Source organism: Homalodisca vitripennis, unplaced genomic scaffold (genome assembly GCF_021130785.1).
Source record: "Homalodisca vitripennis isolate AUS2020 unplaced genomic scaffold, UT_GWSS_2.1 ScUCBcl_6084;HRSCAF=13131, whole genome shotgun sequence".
In the NCBI taxonomy this organism is placed as follows: Eukaryota; Metazoa; Arthropoda; class Insecta; order Hemiptera; family Cicadellidae; genus Homalodisca; species Homalodisca vitripennis.
In genome coordinates, this window is record NW_025782199.1 from 1,930 (window position 1) to 26,532 (window position 24,603).

The following is a 24,603-nucleotide window of genomic DNA, read 5'->3' on the forward strand; positions in this document are numbered from 1 at the left end:
GAAATAGGTAATTTGTCTACTGATAATCATCCGATAACTAGAGAAATGACATATCTCTGCAGAATCAATTCCTGAATTCCATCGATTGATTTTTGAATTTAAGAGTTTGGGATTTGGCTTTGACTCCACTATGTGACTTTTTATGGCTTGGTAGCCAAAATTTGAACTGTAAAAATAAAAAATTCTCTTTATTTTATATGTTTACTTACTAGAAAAGGGATTTTATATTTCTCAGGATTAGTCAGAATTCAGGATTTAAAAATGTGTCTATTAGTTGAAATCTGCTTCCTGGTCCATTGGAACTCTGTGTTGAAAACTGCTAATAGTTGTTAAATTTTGACTAAATTTCTTGAATTTGTTTACAGGAGGTGTATTATACTACTGACGTGGTGTCATTTGAAGAACAACAATGAACATGGAAATGGAGCCTCCTTCTAACCTAGATTCGGATTTGGTGACTCGTTCACTCAACTTTCATGGACAACTTTTGCAGAAAGCGTGGGAGGCCGAGCGGGGAGAAAGGGGATCTGCAGAAACATAATGTTAACAATCTAGATTTTGGAATCTACTCTCAACGTCAGAAACATTTGAGGTAACCGTATAATCTTGCTTAATCCCCTTATGATGAAAATTTATATAATGGTAAATGTGATGTTAAAATTTGCCAGATTATTTTATACGTCTTCATCAAACACATAATGTTGGCAGTCTAAATTTGCTATCCACAAATGTCAGAAATATTATTTTATGTAACTAACTATCTTGGTTATTTGGCCAATAGCCGAACCTAGTATCATTTTTGTAGTTCAGAATCTGTTATAATATAAAGTAATAAAATTTAATCTACTCAACAGCCAAACTCAACACTTCCTACACTAGAAATGGAATTCTACAAATGTATTTTACAGTTTTCAAGACCGAGGAAAACGGCTGAAGCTGCATCAGTTCATCAGCAAACGAGCCAATGTGTTGTTTGATACTTCTCTCATTGAAAAGGACAAGGCAAGCCCACCAGCCTCGGAACCTGGACATTACGCTCTCTTGCCAGCTTTTGAGACCTTCCTTAATCTTGACAAGACAAGCAGAACTCAACATTTTCTACAGGTAAGATTTTATGGCATGTTACAAATTCTTATATATAATTTTCAATGTTTTAAGTTATCCTCTTATAACACATTCAACAGCACATGGTCTGTACTAATATCAGAAAATGCACTGCTTAGGAGTTAGTTGGTATTTACTGTATATACAGTCTAAAAAGAAAACAATAGTGTTGATTTGATATTTGATATACAATGTTTGTTACAGTGTTTGAGGCCAAAAGATGTGATCATCTCCAGTATCACCCACAAGGCTAATTCTGGACTTTCGCTGAAGGTCTTGTGTTTAGATGGTGAATGTGCTCGCTCAGTTTCTGATCTCAATATTAAAGTAAGTATACTTACGATATACGAGTTGGCTCTTTCAGACAATAAACGATATGTGCTTTCAACCTGTTGTGGATCATAAACGTTCTCCTAATGTCCCTGCATAAAGTGAACCAAAAGCACAAGGACGTGCAGTGAACATCCTCTTGATTCTTGCTGGTGACCACTTTTAATTATTAGAGAGTGGTAATGAGGCTAGTTGGAAATGATTAGTGACAGATTTCGTTGTAATGACATTATCAAACTTTGTTCACGCCTGTATACTTACACAGAGCTTATTTTGGGATAACCTTGATGTTGTACCTACAAGCACATAAAGATAAATGTTGTTATTGGTTATAAACTAGTGTTTGTTAAACAGCTTAATACAATCTAGTCATAATAAATTGGACAATAGATTTGGAAAAATATTAATAATGTTGGAACGTTCAGAGCATGTCCATGATCTGTAACATGCCTTATTGCTATCCACTTTGAGGTTGTTTGGGGCATATCCACTGGCACCATCTTCATTAGATCAAATAAATCTGTAATGGGTTAAAGATTTTCATACCAATGTCTTCTTAGTCTTCTTTTTTTGAGGTTGTTTGGGGCATATCCACTGACACCATCTTCATTAGACCAAATAAATCTGTAATGGGTTAAAGATTTTCATACCAGTGTCTTCTTAGTCTTATAAAACAATTTTCATGACTTCGTCTATGTGTAAACCATAGCCATAAAAACAAAATAAGTATATTTCTGATTTTGACACTTTAGAGTGACTGTTTCCTTACATGCATCATCTTGTCAACAGGCATTCTGCCCAACATCGAATCTGATCTCTGCTGTAGACAAGAAGAACATTCCTCGTACATTCATGCTGAACGACCTTGTGTGTTGCGAGGTTCTGGAAGTGATACCTGACTCTGAGAAGATTATTTGTGGCATGAAGGGTGTGCATGCATCTGACCATAAGGCTCGGCTTGGTCTCTTCCATTCTGATGAGTTTCCTGAAGTTTACAAGTAAGTGGAGCAATTAATATCGACAATTATTATAAGTTCAGTTTTTGTTTTACTTTGAATGGTTATAGAAGTTAAAATATTTTTATTTAAAGGGAACACCTGTTTTTAACATCTCTAATAAAAACATTTTGTTTTATAATGTTGGTTACTGGAGTTGTAAACCAGAAAGATCAAATAAAATTATAAAGAAATCAACAAGTCATCATATTGTTTACTTTTGCAATTACAATTAACCTTAACACTTGAAAATACTGATTTTACTGTTACTAATGGATTCCTCAGGGCAGTTCAGAGAAGAGAACACAACAGTATAATCTACATTGTGTTGTGGATTTTTATTTTCGACCTATTCTGAATAATACATTAGTAAACACAAAATAGCATCAATTTCATGTTTTTATTTTAATTAAGACTCCTCACAAATATCATGTAATTATGGATCTCACAGTTTTCTTTCAATTTGTCTTAATTTATCAAACACATCTTATAGTGTAATTACTGATATATAATTTGTTTTGAAAAAGTAGGCATTTTGTACTTGTATTATGACTAAATTCAAGAATATTATGTGTTAAGAGTTATTCATATTTCATTTAAATATTTAAATTCACATTGTTTGGTTTCTAGCTTTAATAATTATGATTCATAAATTAAAATAGGCTACTATATTCCAGAAGTATTTTATGTCCTGTATTTTTTAATCCCTAAATCAGTTATAAAGATATTTTGGAAATTTTTACCGTATTTTAGAATTCAAACAGTTTTAACTTTATTTAGTTTTTTTTTTATTTTAATAATATCGGTTTTTTGCATATTTTCAAATTTGTATCTTAATGGACAAAATTAAGACATTGAAGTACTTTTAATTCATCCTACATCTCTATTTTAAAGAATTAATGACACATTTTGTTTTCTTTAAATGATATTTATAAAATTTCTCTAGACATTTTCCTGTCTCGAAATGTGGCTTTATCACAAATTGATATACAGTATCTCACTAATGCTATAATTCTATAGTAGACTGGTTAGAATATTGATTGTAAAACCTGTTTTTTTTATTGCTGAGAGGTAGAATTGTACTTTACTGAACGACTTGAATGACACCAACCATATTATTTGTCCTTTCCTTGTTTAGCAATGCCGTTATATTAACAGCAGAGGAATGTATTCATTACTGTGGATATTGTTTAATAAAAGAATGGTACTGCAGTTATATACAAAGATGATTATGTGGTTTTCTGAAAGCAATGTTTTTATGGAGTAGAGCCTAATTTGAAGACAACGCTTACTTGAATAAGAGATACAGTAATTCCTGAGCGGTCTTTTCGCCAAAGGTAATGTTACTTAATATATTCTCATAGCAGTTCTTTTTCAGGTGAGATATGTTGGAAGTTGTGTTCAAGATGTTTTTCAGAGTTGGCTTTTTTTTTAAGAAATATGAAGCAGTTAATATAGTCAATACATCTATATACTGTTTTTAAATGCTGGAAAAAAGAAGTATAAAAATGATGATACAAATAATGAAGATCCGACAGATAAGATTTATTATAATCATATGTCCGATAAGATGGCTGAATAAATGAAATAAACATTGTGTGAAATAAAGACATCAAGTCAATTAGCAATATACTGTAATGGTTTACAAATGCAATGATAAGCAATGAAATAAATCAAGGAGTTGGCAGAAGACTGCTGTGTGCTAACACTTCTGGAAATGACCAGTGACAAGATATATTGAAGAGAAATTATGATGAAAACATATTGCTGCGCAGGAAATAAGGTTGAGTGTCCTGACCTTCATTAACACGTTACATCAGAAACAAACAATATTTGATAATTATTGAACAATGCAATTACAGCAAAATAATAAAGTGAAACACATATTCTAGTGGATGTTCTGCATTTAAAAATAGTTCAATATTAGAGTATTGATCTTTTTGACTGCTTTATACTTTTACTATAGAAAGAGTTAGTTTTAGTTTGACAAAAATTATTTATCCTGGTTCTATATTTTGGAATTTGCTGATTTGATATGATGTAGCCTTAAACCTCGCATTAAAATTTATTCCCTCACTAACATAGTTGTAATGGTTTCAGTGCTTAAGTAATGTGAAGTCTAATACTATCCATAAATTACAATATTATTCTATGTGATATACATTGATATATATGTATGAGTGTAGATTCTGGTTACCTAATTTTAACTTATCAGGTTGAGAAGCATTTTTGAAAAATAGAAAATCTGATCTTGACCCATTTTTGAAAAAGAGAATTTGTAAAGTGGGAATTATTTATTGTAATAAGTGAGAATCCGAGGTATACGGGGCTTGCTTTTGCTCTAACTATAAAGCCAAAAGATGGATTAATTCCAAAGAAGTTTATTTTGATTTCAAAGTTTGTATTTCAGCTCTTTATTTGTAGTACCAATATAGTATCTGTCTAGTAAGTCTGGATTTGAATAGAGTTCTATTATAGGGAAATGATTTTACAGTTTATCATTGACCAGTTACCTTATTCATAACAATATTAAAATCAGAGCGTGAAATATCTGCAAACTTGGCTAGGAACTAAGAAAATTGTTAAACGCCTGTAATTAATTCAGTAGAGGTGTTATATTTAAGAGGGTCTGATTCAGAAAGCAAATAATTGGGTGGCAGATTTTATTAACTGAGTCTGAAATACAAAATTAATCTTGATGATAATTCAAAAGTTCAATCCTTTCCTGAAGTTAGTTACCCCTAGTTCGATAAATCTGTTGTTAAAATAGTCACCGAAATCCAGTACTAAGTACAAGTTGGAGTAGAATTCATGTAATTGTTTTAACAGCCTGTATCGAGAAGTGAGTATCTAGATTTTTCGAAATTTGAATAAAGGAATTTTTGTTTTTTAATGTTCACACTAAAAAGTCTCAAAGGAATTAATGTTTTCTTAAAGAATCTTAAAATCGTAGGAAACTAGTTTTTTGTGTATTGGTTTGCCATGCGAGTATTTCTTATTAAATAAATTAAATTTAAATGTTGTTCATTCATATTTGAATTTTGCTTTGTCCAATAGCTTTGTTAAACAGTATCTTCTAATTTTGTGCTATTATGAAAAATATGCCTTACGAAGAATGAAACAAATAATTGGCAATTGCTGTACATATAAACATGCCTTAATGTAACTTTGACAAAAATAATAAGTTATTCCCTTAAAACTTTTCTTTTTCTAAGAAAAAAAAATGATTGCTTCACTCCAATTTATGAAGTACTAGCAAGATCTACTACTCTATATAGTAGTGTTTATAATCAGAATAAAATCACTAACAGTTCTATATAAATACAACCTTAAATTATACATTAATTCAGTGCAATTTGTCAAATTAAAAGTACACCAATGCTTTTTATAAAATTATTAACTATTATTAATTATTTATAAAAAATTATTAATTTTTATAAAAATCAAATCCATTTTCAGTAATGTAATAAATTTCAATATGAGAGTAAATATTTAACCCATTGGCTACCGATGATGAGCACTGCCAGTCACGCTAAGTTCGTAATTTTAGTGTAAAAATATAGATTATTTTTGCATTTGTCAGTACTATTATGTCGATGGTCATAACGTGTTCAATTATAAAGCTGTTCGGCTCTTTCAAAATCAATCAATTGTTTACCATTTCATCGATTGATTGCTTTTATTAGTTGCCATCTGAAATGTCGTTGGGGTAAAATGACGTCATTCTTTTCTGAGAGTTTTAGTGACTTTGTGGAGAACATACTCAATGAAAATAAAAATAAAGTGAATGATGGTGACCTTAATGACGAAATTTTGAGTGAAAGTTGTGATGAAGAAATTAAAACAAATTATGTGGCAAGGCCTAATCTTCAAACTTGGGGTGACCAAGGCAAGCTAATGATTCAATAATCTTTTTTTGTGGTATCAATAATATTTTTTTGTGGTAGATCTGGTATGAATCTTAATTGTTGCTAGACAACTAAATACTTAAGATATAAGATAATAAATTACAATGTTAACATGTTATATGGACGTTTGCTATTTTTAATTGACACTAATCATCCACACAATGATTTCCATTGTAAAATGAAAAAGTTATTCGTTACCTGAAAGTAAAAATATTTGAATTTTGGTATGGTAGCCAATAGGTTAAATAATGTGTAGCAAAATTCAATTGCAAACATACAGTTTTACTGACACAAAACTTGTTGTTTTTTACTTACTTGTTGGTAAGCTTATCTATCTAAAAATTGTTCAAAGCATAATTTATAACAAATCGTACCAAAGGGAAGTTGTTTAGCTAAACAGCTACCGATCTACAAATTTTGAGAATTACTAAAAATCAGAAATTATTCTAAATATCCTTTCTTTCTCCATACAAAATAAATTCAAAATGTTTGAACTCATTTAGTTGACTGAAATTTATATTAATCATATTAAATTTAGTATGTACAGTTATAAAAGGTGCCATACTGTATATACAATATCTTTTACACTCACGCTTTTAAACTGTTAACAAAATTCATACAATCAGGAACCATTGATACATTTTATTTTTAACTTTAAAACTGATTTCCAGCTTAAAATAATTATTGCTTTTAATTCTTTTTAAGATGCATGAAATTCAGTTTCCTATATCTTCTGCAAAGTTTTCTTGGATATTACTCTGTTTGTTTTATTGCAGCTTGTAGGTATGAAAAATTACCTCTTTCCACAGTTTTTAATTTGGTTTGAAAAATAAATGTGTACCATGTGAGAAAGAGTGGAGCCGATTTCCAGTTTCAATACATGTGCTTATGTTTATGTTGTAAACAAAGCATAAGGCCAAGTATGGAAGGACTTAGTCTTTTGCTTGAATGTGCTCGGTTTCTGACTCTACCTGTATAATACATCTTAGTAATGACTTATCAAAAGGTGGGTAAGTATTAAGAAAACTATGTAAGTTGTAATTTCCCTTTAGTTGAAATAAAAAAGATTTTAACTCATGAATTTCCCGGTTTTATAATGCTTATGTGGATCTTTTATCTATTCCATTAAAAAAAAGGATAAAAATACTGTTACAGAATTGATTGTGTCATGAATAGTTATTGCTGTTGTACAAGTTTTATTGCATTCATATTACATTGTACATAGTATTTAATTACTAAATTATTATTAAAAATATATTTGTGATTTCATCAGGAGAGTAAATATTAATTTATTAGGTGTATGAGGCTGTAAAATAATTAGAGTTGTAAGAAATAGTATTGAAAAGTATATAATAACACAAAGAATTAAAAATTAAAAGAAATTGTTGCAAAGTTGGAAAAATCCAAAGTTGAGTTCATCCATAAGTCAAATGTCATACTGTGTGGAATATGGAAGGGGATGTTAGTTTATTTAGGAATACTTACATGATGTATCACTTTGATTATTTAATAAAAACGTTATCAATTTTGAGGCAATTCATTGTTGAGTTTTCACTTTATATTGTTCTATTTTCATCAGTATTTTTGTATTTTGTATAGTTTTATTTTTGTTGTAGTATTGGAATAGTGGTTTGGTTTTGGAATCTGGAATTAGTTTTGGGGATAATAAAATGCTGAAAATTCCATCTTGTGTTTTATTTTAGGTGTATCCATACTTAATAAATGTATTCATCATTTTTCTTTTTCATGTTCAAATGTTTCATGCCATTTTTATTACAGGAAATCATAATTTAAGTCTTAAACATTCTTATCAGCTATTTTCGTTAATGGACTACTTTTTCACTGGATCACTAAGAAAGACAATTTGAAGATCATTTTGACGGGCAAATTGGATTTCTTCAGACCGTTATATTAAGAGTTTGATTTCGAGTTTTTGTGTCTACAAATTGGCAACCAACCACATATTTAAGTTTGCCATTTCTTACTGCAGATGTAGACGAACATGAATTTATAACTACATGAAAACGAACATGAAAAATCACTACTGCAACATTATGACGAGGATCCACTACTATCACCCAAGTTATGTAATAAGTATTGAGCTCAGTGAACCAGAAAAAAATTTGACAGTGGACAATAGTGCAACTCAAGTAGACATTTAAAAACTCACGCACACATTTTGATACTGAGAACAAAAAGATATTAGAAGATCGTGACGAAGGATTTGAACATGAATGGATTGTCTACTTACACCTTTGTAAGATGAAGTCTTTTTGATGGGCAAAATTAATGAAGAAATGGCAAACGTTTAATTGATTTTGCCTTGTACTCATATCCTACTCATAATGGTAATTAAAGTTTAATATTAATTTTATTAAATTAGATATTTGAAACTTTTGTGAATAATGTATATTTATTCATTTACATGTGTAATATACAAATAACAGTTAAACAAAAGAAATTTTTTAATTAGTTTTTGCTCTTTCTTAAATTATCTCTTGAATAAAAAATGTTTTTTTTATTTAATCATTGAACAATTACTGTGCATTTTGGACTGTTTTTTTAAATATTCAAGTGTTGTTTTTCTCCTAATTAATATTTGTTTTTAGATTGAACATTTACATTTTTGAATTAACAATTCTTATAGTCAGACTGCAGTCAAGATATCCAGTTTTCAGTTTTAATACTTTGAAGACCAGATAGACAATATGTTTGTGTCAAAAGTCTAACATACATTCCAAAGAATGAGTATCAAAACTCTACAGTCTTAATCATGTGCTTTTGAATCCTTTCATGACTGGTGTACAACTTTTAGCCTATATCAATTTATTAACTTTTAAGTCTTGTGTTGTTATATCTATCAATTCTCGTTGTTAGGATCTAGATTCAAACCAAAAAAATTTCAGCCTTGATATGGATAGCCATCCTCAGTCAATATATGATGAACCAAAACTGTTTAGGTTTAACATATGTTTACTGAAGATTTCTAATAAATACTGTGCGATTCAGCATAGCCAATATCTTTTACACAAGTAATAATTGTCATCCTAAAGTTGTGTGGCTGGTCCTCAGAGGGTTAATAGTTGCATTTATTAGTTAAACTGAGTTTTGGTGTGGAGTTTCCAAGAGATAATTGTGTCGATTATCAAAAACTTTAGTTTCATTTAGAGATTGGTGACACTACAATTTATTACTAACAACAAATAATACTGAAATATAAGAGAAAGCAATGTCAGTGGGTATAAGCGTTGAATCATGATGTAATTTATGTCTGCCTTGCGTAGGTTGTCCCAGGAATCAAAGAACGAACCTTACGAAGAGATGTTGGAGAAGACTGTGGGGTTCCACAACCCGAGCAATGTGACCTGTTTGGCTGCAGTAATGGGACTGGGCAACTTGCATCACACCAATATAGTTTCACTCAAGTAAGTACTAATTACACTGAAGAAACTTTGGGACAACTTCACCTCGATAACAGTTATATTTTTCTTTTGATTTTACATTCACTAGTAGTTTTGTGTTGAAATATATTTAGCTCTTGAATAATCTAAAATTACCAATTAATCATTAGCAACAAAATTCTATAGTAAATTTACTGCGATCCACATTCAATTTAAAATTAAGATATTCACATATATATATATTATGTTTACTTTATTTAGTAATAATTTAGTATTTTTTCTAGAAAAACCCAATTTGAGCTTTGGTGAAAACTCTAATCTGAACTAAAAAAATTATAAAACAAATTAACATGAGTTGTTTTTCCTTCAGTCTGGATACAAAATTACCTAACGGTTCTACCTTAAACAAGTGGCAAGGTCATACATTTTGAATCTTAAACACTACTTTATGTACAAATGCAATTTAGTATTAATTGAAAACGTATTTCATAATTAATTTATCTACTTTTTTTACAATAAATTCAAATTCCCCAAAAACTTTTAATTCATGTCTTTTTTAATTCTGAAAACAAAATGATTATGTGTAAATAAGATAGTTTTTTAATTTGTATATTTCTTATTAAAATATCAAAAACATATTGTAAAAAAGTAAAGTACACACATTATACTTTTTTAACAACATATTTGGCATACTTTAGATAATCTCAATTTGTCATAAAACAATTAAATGTACTATCTTTTATTTTTATAATTGTTTATATTTTGTTCTTGAATATTTAAAAAAAACATAGGGGACTGATTACCTAAGTATATATTTTTCACAATTTTACCCTTCATTTAAGTATGGAAATTACCGTTTTAGTGATAAAAAATATATTGTATAATTTTATGAAAATGCTTGTTCCACCTAAAAACTGCGTGGTACCAAGCAGTTTGTACTACTGCATATCACTGTCTGTAGGAGGGCATTGTTAAATGCCTATATTTCCTTGTGGAGTAACAACAACAACAACTGCCTTCAGAGAAAACTTTGTGACTCTGTAGTTAACCAAACAAAATGTGGATTGTTCCATCTTTTAAAAATCTATACTAGTGTGGAAGAAATAGGACCAAATAGTCTGATACCATACAATGCTAGTGTTGTAGGCATACAATAAATCAGAATCAGCATGACCTCAATGAATGAATGAATTTTGAGTGGGGAAACGTTAGTGTTAATAGTAATGATAAAGTGAATTGAAAAAAATGTCCTGTAAATATAAGTAGGAAATGTAAGATAACTTACTTTGGGTAATTTGACTATAAATTTGGTTTGAGATGGGCTATTTTTTATTAATAATTAATTAGGTTACAACTAGTGAAATAAAATACTGAAGTCCGAAGGAAAAGGAGGACGTAATATTTGGAGTTTTGTTCTTTTAAGTTTGATTGATGATGTATGTTGTCAGAGGGCGATTCCCAGAAGCGGAATACGCAAGTGAGTTGCGCAGTGTGCAAGCGGCCAAGTGGGCATTCCGCAGTGTGGCTGATGGAATTGAACACTTCAAGGCTGGCCGTGTCACTGAGGCCTTCCAATGTCTCAACAAGGCGTTAAGCATTGATGCAAGCAACATCGAGGGTCTGGTAGCTCGTGGGGCTCTGTAAGTAACTGACCTAACAGAACATTATTTTGTGTATTTTTTCTGGTTTGTTTTGGATTGATCACTGTCTGTGTTAACAATTTTCTTTTTCAAATACATCATTTTGAGATAGTTACTATTTTTTTTATAAAATTACTGATTTGTTACATTCGGCTATTTTTGAGTTGTTTCAGTATTGAATAAAATATCTTGGAAAATGAATGTTCAGTTAGCAGTGATTTCTAACAAGAGTAACCAAAGCTGATATCCGTACTATTTTAATCTTTATAAAATTATATACAGCGTGTTTTTATCACAACGTTCAGAAGATCAATTACTTTTATATGAAAGTATGAAAAAAGGTTTTCCGTTCATCTGTCTTTGTAATTTTTTAGTTTAACTCAGAAATGTTGTTAAGGCATTATTATTTTAAGTACTTTAGCCTTAATAGCCTAGATTTTAAAGTGAGATTAGTACACTTAGAAAGTTAGGGTGTAAAACACTGTATATATGAAGTAGCAGCAAGAAACTTGCCACTTGCAAGCCAGTTAAAAGGGTTTAAAATGATTATTTAAATAGGATAAAATTTAACTCTGAAAGTACATTATTACTGACCTTGTGTTCTTTTTACAGTAAGATCATTTTAATAAGATTTAAATGTTTATTTAAACTCTACACATTACTTTGCTAATTCATGTTCAAGTTTTAAATTTAATATATGTCTGAAGGTATATCTTCAGTGTTCTGGTAGAAACAACTACTTCTGGGCTTGAATGAAGCTCCATTTGATAGATATGGCCATATATAAAGATCAAACTCACACCTTCAAGGCTATGATGTTCTAAACTTTCAACTTTATGCTCCTTGTTTTAGTCAATAGGAAAGTCAATCTTTATCAACTCTCTCCCTGTCACTATAAATTAACCCTTTGAGTGCCAATAGCCAATGAGATTGGCCCACGGGTATTTCCAAAAAAATGCTGAGGGCTTTTTATATCAGCTTTTCCAATATTTATTATTCTGTATCTAAATGTTGACATATGGCACTGTACTTAGTTTCATTTTATATATAATAAATCAAATAAACACAGATTATCTATCTTGATTTGATTTTTAGAGCTGGTAAAAGCTATTTGCCAAGTATGAGAGACAACTTTTTTGTAGCAAGTGCAGATTTTCAATATTTTGCACTAATATATAAGTAAAGTCGTAATAAGTATTACTTCTTTGAAATTTGGTATGTTTGTTTCTGTGTACATAAGGAACAAAAATACAGATTCATGTAAATAAATAAGATCATAAAATTACAATGTTTGTATTCCAAAGTTTAAAACATTCAAATTTAAATTTTTGTTTGTATAATTTTTTATTTAAATTTTTAACATGTTTATCATCCAAATAAATATAACAAGTTATAGGCTATGTTTTTACCCCACATAATCATCTCATTGTGTTTATTTTTAAAAAGGTTATGAATTATTTGGCTGAATACTACATAAATACCAAAAAAGTGCTTGGCATTGAGAAAGGCAACCTGTCATAAATGCTTGGCACTGACAGTGACACCCCCTCAAAAGTGCTTGGCACTCAACGGGTTAAGCACTTAGTACTACTGGGCTCTTTAACTTGCTATTCTGAATTCAAGCACATTCTACCATGTGCATGCTGCTATAATTATTGTGTGTGATTTACACCTTTAATCAACTTAATTTGTTTTACTAGGTTTGCAAACAGCGGAAGTTTCAAGAAAGCTATTGAAGACTTTGAGTGTGCCCTGAAATTGAACCACAGTCACGCAAATGCAAGAAAGTACATGGGAGAAACTCTTGTGGCATATGGAAGAAGGTAATTATTATGAAACCAAAATATATCAATCTTCTTTTTGTTAAGAATTTTATTGAATATTCAAACATTAAGTTCATATGATTACTCGCCTTAAATAATATAGATAATTTAACTTAACCTTAGTACCTAAAGATGAATTCCCAGAATTCGAAATGTACATAGTATGAAAATAAAACGTTTAAAAAGTGTAAAAAGGATTATAATTATATACATATAGATGAGAGCTTTCATCAACACACATTCATTATTAATTTAAAGTGTTATTACAGTTTAACATTGTAAAGAAAGTTAATGATAGGATTTTAGAGACATTAACTTAAAAACTCAATTTAATCCTTTTAAAACACAGAGAAATGCAAACATCCATAGGATATAAGGACATTGTGAAAAATGCCAACTGACGTTCACGGTAAACATTCTACCACGATAATTGTTTTACGTTTTTTTACATACTTTTTTTTACTCTGATATATAAACGATCGGAGTAAACCAAATTACAGGAAAAAAATATTTATAGTAATTTTACAAGATGTTTAGTTTAAATTTAAACAACCAAAAAACACTGCTTTCATTATAACATAACTTTTACAGTTTTTAAAATATTAATAAAATCTTTTTGTGTTTCATTTACTTTAATTTTCTTTTTCAATTTTGATATTATGTTTTATATTTTATAACCGGATAATTTTTCAAAGTGCTATTTTGCATGTGAAACTGAAAAATTATATACTGTAAGTAAATATTTTTAATTTTTGTAACCTACAAAATTAAATTAATTTAGATTTAAATATATGATTTTGTTTTATATTTTTATGAAGGAAAATTATTTTTCTGCTAACTTATTTTAAATGAAGTTTTACTTATTCAGATTTTAGTGATAGTCTGTGTATTTTATGAACTGTTTGAATCTTCATTTTCCATATGAAACTGAAAAGTGTTAAAAAATATTTTGGTAAGAACCATTTGTGTGTTTTAAATATAATTAATTAGCAGTAGTATATGCATGTTTTATGTGTTTTTAACTAAACAATTTATCTGTAAAGAAAATCAAATAAAAATTAGAGACCTATTTAAAACAGTTTTTATATTTATTTTAGTAAAACGTTACGAAATCTGTGAACAGGCTTGGCATTTTTCAGCAGTACTTTTAGAGAAATCTCTGGTATGTTTCCGACAAACTTTTTTATCATGTTCCGGCACTATAAGGATTAAAATGTTTAAATTTGGAAACCTATTAGGAAAACTGCTATAGATAAAGCACTTTTAACTTTTAATGTTGGTCATTTATGTCATTACCTGAGTTTTACTATTGCATTAAATTTGTCATGTGTTGTTTGGTTTCTACAAAAAATGTTATAAAGATATGATAGTTATCGAATGGTTTACTTTAGTTTTACAAATACCTACTAAACTTATGCTTGTATTATGAACTAGCTTCGAGGACCAGAACCAGATGGAAGAGGCGCTGAAATGCTACGAGAAGTGTCTTGAAGTGGTGCCATATCACGAGGAGGCCCACAACTCCATAGAGTTCATCAAGGCCAAGTTAGCCAATGGTTCTGTGTCACTGACCGATGGACTGGTGACCGGACTGGCTACCACCAAGGCACAAGGCGTCAAAGACACACTGAAACATCTGCTGGGCACAGAGCCGCAGACCAAGGATGATGTCACAGGGAGCACCAAGAAGAAGAAGAAGGAGAAAAAGTAAGTATGGAGACAATATTTATGTCTGGATTTAATAATTCAACAGGCCCCACTCTCCCAGGTACGTCCTACCAGTTAGCACATTTGCTAAGTAAATATTGAGGAGTTAACCATGATAAAAAAAATTGTTCATGGGGCAACATTTTTGGAAATAGACTTGTGGAAGAAATAAATCGATCTACAGAGTCTTGAAGGATCCAACAGAACATAACGAAAGTCTTGCCAACCTATCTAAAAAAATGACCATGACTTGTCCTACTATGTCATATTGTAAAACTTCATAAACGTTTGATTTTACTTAGTTTTTTTACAAATTTTTTTTATGGTTAGTAAAATCAGCAGAATTACCTTGAAAATCCCTTCTAAGTTCCATTAATGAAAAAAAAAAAAAACACATAATATAAATAAACTTTCAACTGTACTGTAATGTTTCTCAACCTGTAGAGAGCATGCCAGTTGTCAATGTAATTAACTCTGAAAGGAAGGTTTTCAAGGTGCTGTTTTTCTTATCCATTAGTATTAATCCTTGAGTTTCAGCCCTATTATATTCAAATCTATTTACAAATGGCTTTATTCAGTGATTACTTCGTTACCATCACAATTACCCATTAGACCAATGCAAAATTGTATAGTTTCATTTATACCTTTAATTTTGACTTTTTGGTCTCTAAATCATTAGAGCTCTTCCTTGAACCAAGAGAAACCTATGTACAAGTTCTAGTCTGTAGGACCTGTATATTAAGAATTATTGCATGATCAGACAGAAAATTACACAATGTTAAGAAAGCTCTCTTTAAATAAGTAACAGAGTCTGGTGTGACTAAATATATGAGGCAGGGAGTTGCACGTATTTCTTCAGCATAAGCAACACATTAATTGTTTCAGAGCCAAGAAACACAAAAGGCATTCCTCCTCCAGTAGCAGTTCCTCTTCCTCTGGTAGTTCCAGCTCTTCTTCTTCATCCTCATCCTCAGACTCCAGTTCTGCTTCATCCAATGATTCTCATCGCAAGAAGAAGCACAAGAGGTCAGTCAGTTATTTCATGGACGATTTTTAAAGGATATTCTTTATTTAGCATGCTATAATATGTATCTTTTACTGTTGTACAGTACTTTCTAATAACTGAGGAAGGAATATCTTTACTCGTTTTAACTCAAAAGAATTAAATTTAATAAATTTGAATACCGAGCAATCATGTAAATAAACATTTAATTTTATAAATTCTGTTGTGTAATATTTTATCATTAATTATATATTAAATAATTAAAATCAGAAACACTTAAATAATAATTAAATTTTATTTGTGTGACATGTTTTGTTTTTATCAATTATTACACAACTGAAATCAAACTATTTTGTGTTAGTTATGTGTTATGTCTTTTTCGTAATTCGGAATTCCCATGTGGTTGCCTTGCTGCTTAAAATCTGCTATGGATGTTTGTTTTACACGTTTAGTTGGGGTTAGTTTTGTTATCTCACATCAAAACGTTTCTGATCAATGTTGTGGTGGGCTATGACCTTATTTAAGTTTACTTTATGTCAGGCTCGTCTTTATTTCAAATCATCATGGCAAGCTGAGTCTACTCACATTTGTGTGAGATAATATCAATGTTAGACCATGGCTTTACGATATGTCCTTTCTTTATCTTTTATATTTTGTAGGGTTGAATTTTAGTTACTGTTGTGCATAATGTTAGAAAAGTACAGGCCATTATTATAGTAGTTATAATCATTGTCAAACGTCATCTCTTATTTGTCAATGTCTTATTGGACACTGTACACAAGTATATAAGTGTATTTAACAGAAGTGTTATACTGATCTGAATGTCAGTTCTTACTGGTTTGTATTTATTTTCTAAACCAATTTCTCTATGTTGTACAGCAGGAAGAGTGAGCCCAAAGAGAAGTCCCTGTCTCCTCTCAGCAAACGCATGGCCATCATGGACACATCAGCTGCTGAGACTGATGGTACGTACAACTGGGTTTAATTTAATCGTGATGTTGTTACAAAGATGTTTATATATAAAATGAATGTCTGTTTAGGTTAAAGAGCATTCGGCTAAGAACTAAAACAATCCTGAGTGAATAACTCTTTTTTTCCAGAAGAAGAATCTGAGGATATCTCTACTGCTCTTAAATATAAAAGGTCTTCTGAGCAATTTCCAGATTGGCAGGATTTTTAAAATGAGTATAATATTGGGGTCACTTCCCATTGAGATCTCATGATCAGCCGCCTATATGGGTTATACTCAGTAGTGTGTAGGTGCAACAAAGTTTCCGGTTCGGCATGGCCCGTTCTTGAGCAGAACTGTTATTTAAATTCAAACTCATATTTTATGAAATATATTTCAATGGGAAATTATTGCAATTGTTTTTTTATTTTATTGTATAAATATAAACAAATTGTTCCACAATTTTATTAGATTTTCACATTTTGTTCTTATTTCTTTATTATTAATATTTGAATAATCAATTATGTAACCACAAATTAATAGAAATGGAAGTTTAGCAGGAAAACATACTTTATTCTTTAATGGTCTTGATAGTGACTCACAAATGGGTCATTTGATCTTGATTGAAAATAGGATCTCAATAATAATTTTAAGATAAAATACGAAAATATAACAGAATTCTTTGTTTACAGGTGCACGAGGATCACACTACAACCCTCCTGCAATGCCGTATTCGTTTTCTTGTAAGTGTTTTTTTTCACACCAATTGCCTGTTGCCTTCGTAGTTAAAGAAAAAAAACCTGGATTCGGCATGTATTTTTGGCAATCCTGAAATAACTCCATATGGTGCGGAAATCCTATATAAAAAGTAGTTGAAGGGATTAAATTTTATAGGCTGTATTTTTCTGAAGTCATTTAACTTTTCACAAAAATTTTAAAAATATATTTTTTTGTCTCAATTTATAGAAGAATTTAATGGACCCTTTAACTTCTACCCAAGCTAACCCACTTCTGATTTAAGTGGAGTTCTTCCACTAGTATTTTATACCAATTTCATACGAAAATGCACTAGACTACAAAATGTCAGGAGCATGGATTAAATTAAACGTATGCCACCAGACCCCCTGTGACTGTGTTGGTGTGGTGTGATATTCACAGCTGAAGCAGTGTTGTAGAAATTTTGCCAATATTTCCTGTCAAGATATCCCAAACTATTCCAATGTACGACATTATGGAACTCATAGTATAGGTGAGAATTCTTCTTTTAGCAGTGTGGCGTGACGACCACACGTAATTTAATTTTAAAAGTTCTCGGGTTCTAATTCGGACACGGTGATGGAAACTAGCCCAGGTTGCTGTAATAAAAATTCTCTCTTCGGTTGGCCAAATAAAACAATTTAGTTTATTGCGAAAACAATTTGAATTTTATTGCATAATTTAGAATCAGTTGAACAATTACAAATTTAGAACGGGAGAGAGAGCGAGAGAGCGATTTCACGCGAGCTTGACGCGTTCAAAACCCTGGCACGACTGCGACTCAGAACAACGAACTCCAGGGAGCAGCGTTGTTCCAGACGCTACCTCAGCAAATTCCTGCCTGTTTACCACCCAGTAACTGCGCAGCTACTCTGGGTATGGAAAATTACCAGGCTTACTGCTGACAGACTTGGACTTACAATTCATGTGCTGAATTAAAATATATATCTTCTCCACCTGCACTGCTTAACCTAATAAGTCTGGCTGCATATATTCATTACTTGTTACTACAATTAAATGTTATGCTGAATAAAAATAAAATATATTACTGATAATTTAATATTTTAAATTGGCTGATTAAGACCGCATACGATGTTACCGGTCTGGTCTCAGAACTATATGCTGGGGTCGTCACAGCAGATCCGACAAAATATATTAGCTATGTACTATTCAAGAGCCATCACCCTTCTGCTGCTAGTAGCTGCTTCTTGTGATTACTCTTGAAACACCTACTGGACTTCCTGTCATTCCACACAACTTGAAACTTCACTACAGATCAATTTGTTCGTGGGCACGTGTCTGAACATGTAGGAGAACTTGTTGCATTGCAGCAGCTGAACAGTAATGATTTACTGCACCGTGCTTCATTCAGTCAAGACTGAGAACCTTTACTATGAACTTGATGTTAGGGTTTTAAGTTATTTTTTTCCATCATTATCAATACTTTTAAACAACAAATTAATATTGTCTTACTATTATTTTGTATTTGGGACAAGAAAGAAAAAATCTGCACTGGCCCAATATCCAAGCAGCAGCAAAGACAAAGTACTTGGGACTGACAATAGATGAAGACCTCAAATAGACATCTCACATTGATATCTTGTGTAGGAAATTGCGTACTTAGCTTGTAGAGAATAAAAGCAGTCAGTGACATAGTATCAGCCAAAACAGCTCACTATGCCTTATTTGAATCTAACCTGCGCTATGGTCTTCTCATCTGGGGTGGTTCCACAAGAAGTCTTCTGCGCATACTGGTGGCTCAGGAAAAAAGCAGTAAGAGCACTTGCTACTGCCGAGAGAAAGTTGTACAGCTTTCACATAGGTAATATATTAACATCAATGGAGATACTTGGTCTATTACCACGTTGCTTGCTTCCACTTACAAGAGATTTACAGCATTTTATTGGTTTTCTGTTGTACTCTCCAAGGAATAAAGATTTATTTCTTTCTTTCTTTCCTAAGTAATTTTGACAAATTAGCCGTGTCAAATAATTCTATTCTAGCTAATAGAAACTTTTTATTTCACTCACAGAAACAGTAGAGTAGAAAGTAGAAAGAAAAAAATACTTGTTTTAACACAATTAACCCTTCAACGCGTTATTTTTTTTTTCATGGTCATACCCCCTCCTGCGTTGATTTTTCTGGTGGATTTTTAGAGATTTTGTGTTTTATAAATAATATAAGTAAATTACCCAAGTTTATAATTATTTTATTATACTTCTATGTTTTTAGTGTTTAAAATTAGCCAATTTAAACAAAATTAACCTAATTTAGATTAGTTTATTAAGTTTACAATGATTCAAACTGAATAACTTACATTAGAAGTCTGATTTTGTGTGGTAGTTTTTAAAACATTCTCCAACACAAAGTCCTGCTTCACAATCAGGGCACCAAAACACAGTGTCTTTCCTCTGTCCATGCTTGTAACACACAACACATCTTTTTTGGGGTTTTGCTTTTCTTCCAATAGCAGGTATTCTGTCGATGAAGTGACGTTCAGTAAGGCGCCTTAGTGGTGGTTCAGTTGAAGGTCTTCCAGAAGTTTTTCTTGGTACACCAACTTGAAACTTCTCTAGCAGTTCTTTTACTAATGTCAATCTAAAGTTTAAGTGCTCTGAATTGGGATTTGTTACTTTCCAGATTACATAGCAATTCAAAACAGTGACATTCAATAATCGCTTGAAAACCTTTATATACCACTTTGTACCCCTTTTTCGTTCCATCAGATAGCTTTGCAGAAGTTGATCTCTCATGTCTACCCCACCCATGTTGTTATTATACTCAACTACACAAAGTGGTTTTAGTATTTTTTCATTTTGTTTGGTTTTGCATGGTACCATCTCTAATTTGTGGTAGGTTGAGATCATACTTACAACCCGCTTGTCACACCACTTTGTAATGGTAACATGGTCTGAGTGCATTACACACAACTCTCCCTTAGAAAGTTTCTGCTTTTTTATTTCAGTTGGAACTGTTTTTCTGTTCAGTCGCAATGTTCCAACACAGTCTGTTTTTCTTTCTTTCAAAAATTTTGCTAGTTCTGGGTCATTGTAAAAGTTATCCATCCATAATGTGTAGCCTTTGTCCAGTAATTTTTCAGCTAGGCATAGAACAATAGCTATGGTTTTTTTACAATTATTGGGGACAATAGGAGACTCCAAAACCATACCTGAGCCAGTATATAGCATAAGATTCCATGTATAGCCTGTTTTAGATTCACACAACTCATAGGTTTTAACCCCAAACTTGGCCGCTTTTAGCGGGATGTACTGCTTGAACGATAAGCGTCCTTTCCATAAAAGTAGGGATTCATCTATTGATATGTTTTGTGATGGTGTGTAGGCCTCTTGAAATTGTTTGTTCAGATGTGAAATTTTTGGGGAAATTTTACTAATTCCCTTATTACCTGAATCACTAAAATGCAAAAACTTAGACAAAAGCTCAAAGCGGTCACAAGACATGACAGATGAAAATAAATTAGAGTCCAATATCGGGTTCTTAGAGTAGTATGACCTAATTGAAGGTTTCACTACAAGACTCATATTCATGTAGAGAGCAAGGAAAACATAAATTTCATTTTTTGTGCAAGGGGTCCATTTCCATAACCTAGAATGTTGCCTAAAAAATCATGCCTTGTTTTGGCCATTTCAGCATCAGCATATTTGTTTGTCTCCAATACAATATTGTCAACTAATTTGTCATCGAAAAAGAAAAGAAAAGTGTCCAAAATACTTACTGGGTTGATTTTTGGACCAGAATCCACAACAAACTCCTCCCTTACAGGATTATAGTTGAACAAGTGTTCCCAAACCATTTCAGAACCAGAAGAAAAAACCAGGTAGGCCTAGGCCTACATTTAGTTCTGCATCACCTCCTCCTCTTTCAACAACATTGAACTCATTTTGTACTACAATGTTTTCACCTAGCCTATTTTCAATATCATCATCACTATTTTGTCCAAAGTCTAATACTTCAAACTCAGCTTGAGCAAAGTCATTGTCATATCCATCGTCGTCGAAATCTTCATCTGATTCAAGGTTCAAAAAGTCTGTCAATTTCACTGTCTCTTTCCACTAGGTGTCCTTCAAGATTACTCATTTTCAATTGATTTTAAAACATTTTACAAAAACGATAACAGTTTTAAAATAAATTCCCTAAAAGCTAGCTAACCTACAAACCATTCCCAACTCATGTTTATAAAACACAACAAATTGTTCCTGTCAAAACGGGATTTCCTTCTTCAAAACAATATAGTTAGCTTGTAAAACTAATAATAAGCATAACTAATAATAATAACTAAACAAAGGAACATAAAACACACAAAAAATATGTCAGTAGAACATAACCATCACACTAACAATGACTGTAAACAACAACAAACGTAAGCCGACAAACGATCGTCTGCACGGCAATGACGTCGTCTTGAATGCAGCTGATTTCTCAGATATTTTTTCTAAAGATCGATTTTTTCGAGATATCGACTCAATTAATCGAAAGTTTGAATCTTCTCCTTTCGATTGGTATACATTTTTCATATAAAACATTCGATAGTTGCCTGTTACAGCTACAAAAATAACCGACTACTCCATGACGTACTCAGTACGGCAAAACGCGATCTCAAGTGAAAGTGTCATGACGTACCTAGTACGGCAAAACGCGTTGAAGGGTTAATGGAACAATCTCATTCCTCAAACTTCATTCAAAATATATTTGGTGGTTTTCTAAATTATTTCCCATTTTTAGTTCTTTTATAATATGTGTAAAACAGTATAAATTTAAGTTCATAATTCTTTAAAAATAATATAAAGAAATCTCTATAAACATTTCTGCTAATCGTACAAGTCTCATTCTTATGTAAAAATGGAATATTAATAACTACGTATTGTTCGTGTTCAATACCATTTATGAGTCGTAATTCATATGTTATCTCCTGACTTTTTTGTCTCCGCATTTTAATACCTTAATAATCTTGTAATATTTACAACATTAATGATTTTTCTGTTCTGCCGTTAAACATTAATATGTATAAATTGTTTCCTGCCTGAATTGTGGTATTAAATTTTAAATTGTGTGAGCCTGTTTGTTAGCATTTTTTTAAACCTATCACATACATTTCAGCTACATGATGTTATTAGTAAAATCATTCTGCTTGTACTATTACCGTTGTGCTGGATTATGTGTTCTGGAGTTAGTAAAATTTTTTAGTCTTTATATTTGGAATTTTTATTGAAAACTGAAAGTACCTTGAACAATGCTTGATTTAGTTCTTTTTTATTTCAGTAACCTCCCTGTTATATCAACTGATGAATGTTTAATCTATTAAAATATACAACTGAAATTTGTTTGTAGGATGTGTATATAAATATTTTGAAGTATAAAATGAAATATAAATCATTGCACACTAAGTTATAAAAAAATACACAAACTACTACCATAGGTGTTATTAAAACAATACATTATGATGAGTTCTCTTTCCTCCCACATTTTACTATTTTAATCTTGTATTACATAAGTTGGATTCAGTATTTCTATTCATAATTAAATCAACAATAATTAACTGTGGTATAATAAATAATGTAATTAACTATTTCTGTATTAACTACCACCACTAGTGCAAGATCGTCACCATTCTGTACAACTTCAGCATCTTCTGGAAGTTGTACTTCCAGGATTCCATCATAAAGGAGATTCCTCAGCCCTGGAACCTACTGGAAACCACATGTCATTACCACCTCCAATTCCAAATCCTCCGTCCTTGTCCACCTGTTCTTCAGGTAGTTCTTACTTTTTGCGTAGTGTTTAGCTTGGCAAGCAAACTGACTGTGATTACAGCTACTTTGTAATTACATTTAGTGTAAATTAGCAAGCCTATCCGACATACATTGGTAATTAAAGATTGTCTGATTCTAATTACAGAAATTATTCGATCTTTGAGTGGTGTCAACAGTACCATAATATCACCACTCTTTCACACTTATGATTGAATTGTTATAAAATAGTATTTACATTGATGGATCAGTTTTAGGTTCCGTCTGCTCTCTGGTGGACCAAGTATAACAAAAGTCAGCTCCTAAATCTGACTCCTAAAATTGTTATTCATTTGTGAAGTGCCTGATGATGGAATCATTGATTCCATAAGGTCTTGCTATAAAGAAATAAATATTGGAAAATTGATATTTATTTACCAATGATTGTAAATTTTTTTCCATTGCTCTAAGATCCTTCATTCAAGCTTTATTGACTTGCATTTTTAATAAATCAAAGTGGAAAATGATTGGTAAAGTTGAAACCTTAAAATATACTTAACAGGCAATTCACAAATTCGGACCTTAATTTAAATTGACTATAGTTGATACCATTTTTTAAAACATTAGTAAGTATTTATTTAAAAATGGAATCAAGTACAAATCTAGTCCAGTCAAAATGCAGATCCGATATTCACATGCATAAAAAGACTCATTTGGTGAGGCAGAAAACCAATAAGTCACATAGTAATTCTTCACTGTCATGTCTGATGCTGTAAACAGTTCTGTCACGACAGATTTGGCACATAATGCACAATATTTAGTTTTAGACTAGGGTTACAGGTGGTTTGATTATTATTTTAGTTTTATTCAGTATCATTAAGCAGTTTAAGTCCTTATTGGAATCTAGTACAGTTAGTTGAAGCATATGTGTAATCTCAACTTTGTGTAACTAAAAATATTTATCAAAAGGTTATATAGTGTATTAGTTGCAATTCTCCAATGATGTTTGGTATGGCAGCTGTTGCAGCTGAACAAACAACATCTGTGGCTTCTGCGTATCCTGCATCGGCCAAGTCCGACAAGGAGTCTGAGTATGAGCAGAGAGTGTGCAAGTTCCTGGAGCAAACCAAGGGGGACTCCGACTATGAGGAGAAAGTCCGCAAGTTCCTAGATGAAACTGCCAAATGGTAATTAGTATTTTATAATGTTCCTTCTCAGAGATAGAATGTTTTCAGAACTT

At 31.4% G+C, this 24,603-nt stretch overlaps 1 protein-coding gene across 1 annotated transcript in view; it reads left to right on the plus strand.

Annotated features, from left to right (window-relative positions):
- Positions 1 to 400: 400 nt before the first annotated feature.
- Positions 401 to 24,603, plus strand: part of LOC124373649 (tetratricopeptide repeat protein 14 homolog) — a gene marked incomplete at its 3' end in the record, with an annotated part of 30,781 nt that continues 6,578 nt past the window's right edge. The window contains 13 exon segments of the mRNA XM_046832001.1: positions 401 to 520; positions 522 to 592; positions 909 to 1,104; positions 1,309 to 1,431; positions 2,224 to 2,432; positions 9,622 to 9,762; positions 11,187 to 11,378; positions 13,079 to 13,201; positions 14,636 to 14,908; positions 15,794 to 15,934; positions 16,791 to 16,876; positions 17,553 to 17,603; positions 24,382 to 24,550. Coding sequence (XP_046687957.1) covers positions 410 to 520; positions 522 to 592; positions 909 to 1,104; positions 1,309 to 1,431; positions 2,224 to 2,432; positions 9,622 to 9,762; positions 11,187 to 11,378; positions 13,079 to 13,201; positions 14,636 to 14,908; positions 15,794 to 15,934; positions 16,791 to 16,876; positions 17,553 to 17,603; positions 24,382 to 24,550 — 1,886 coding nt within the window.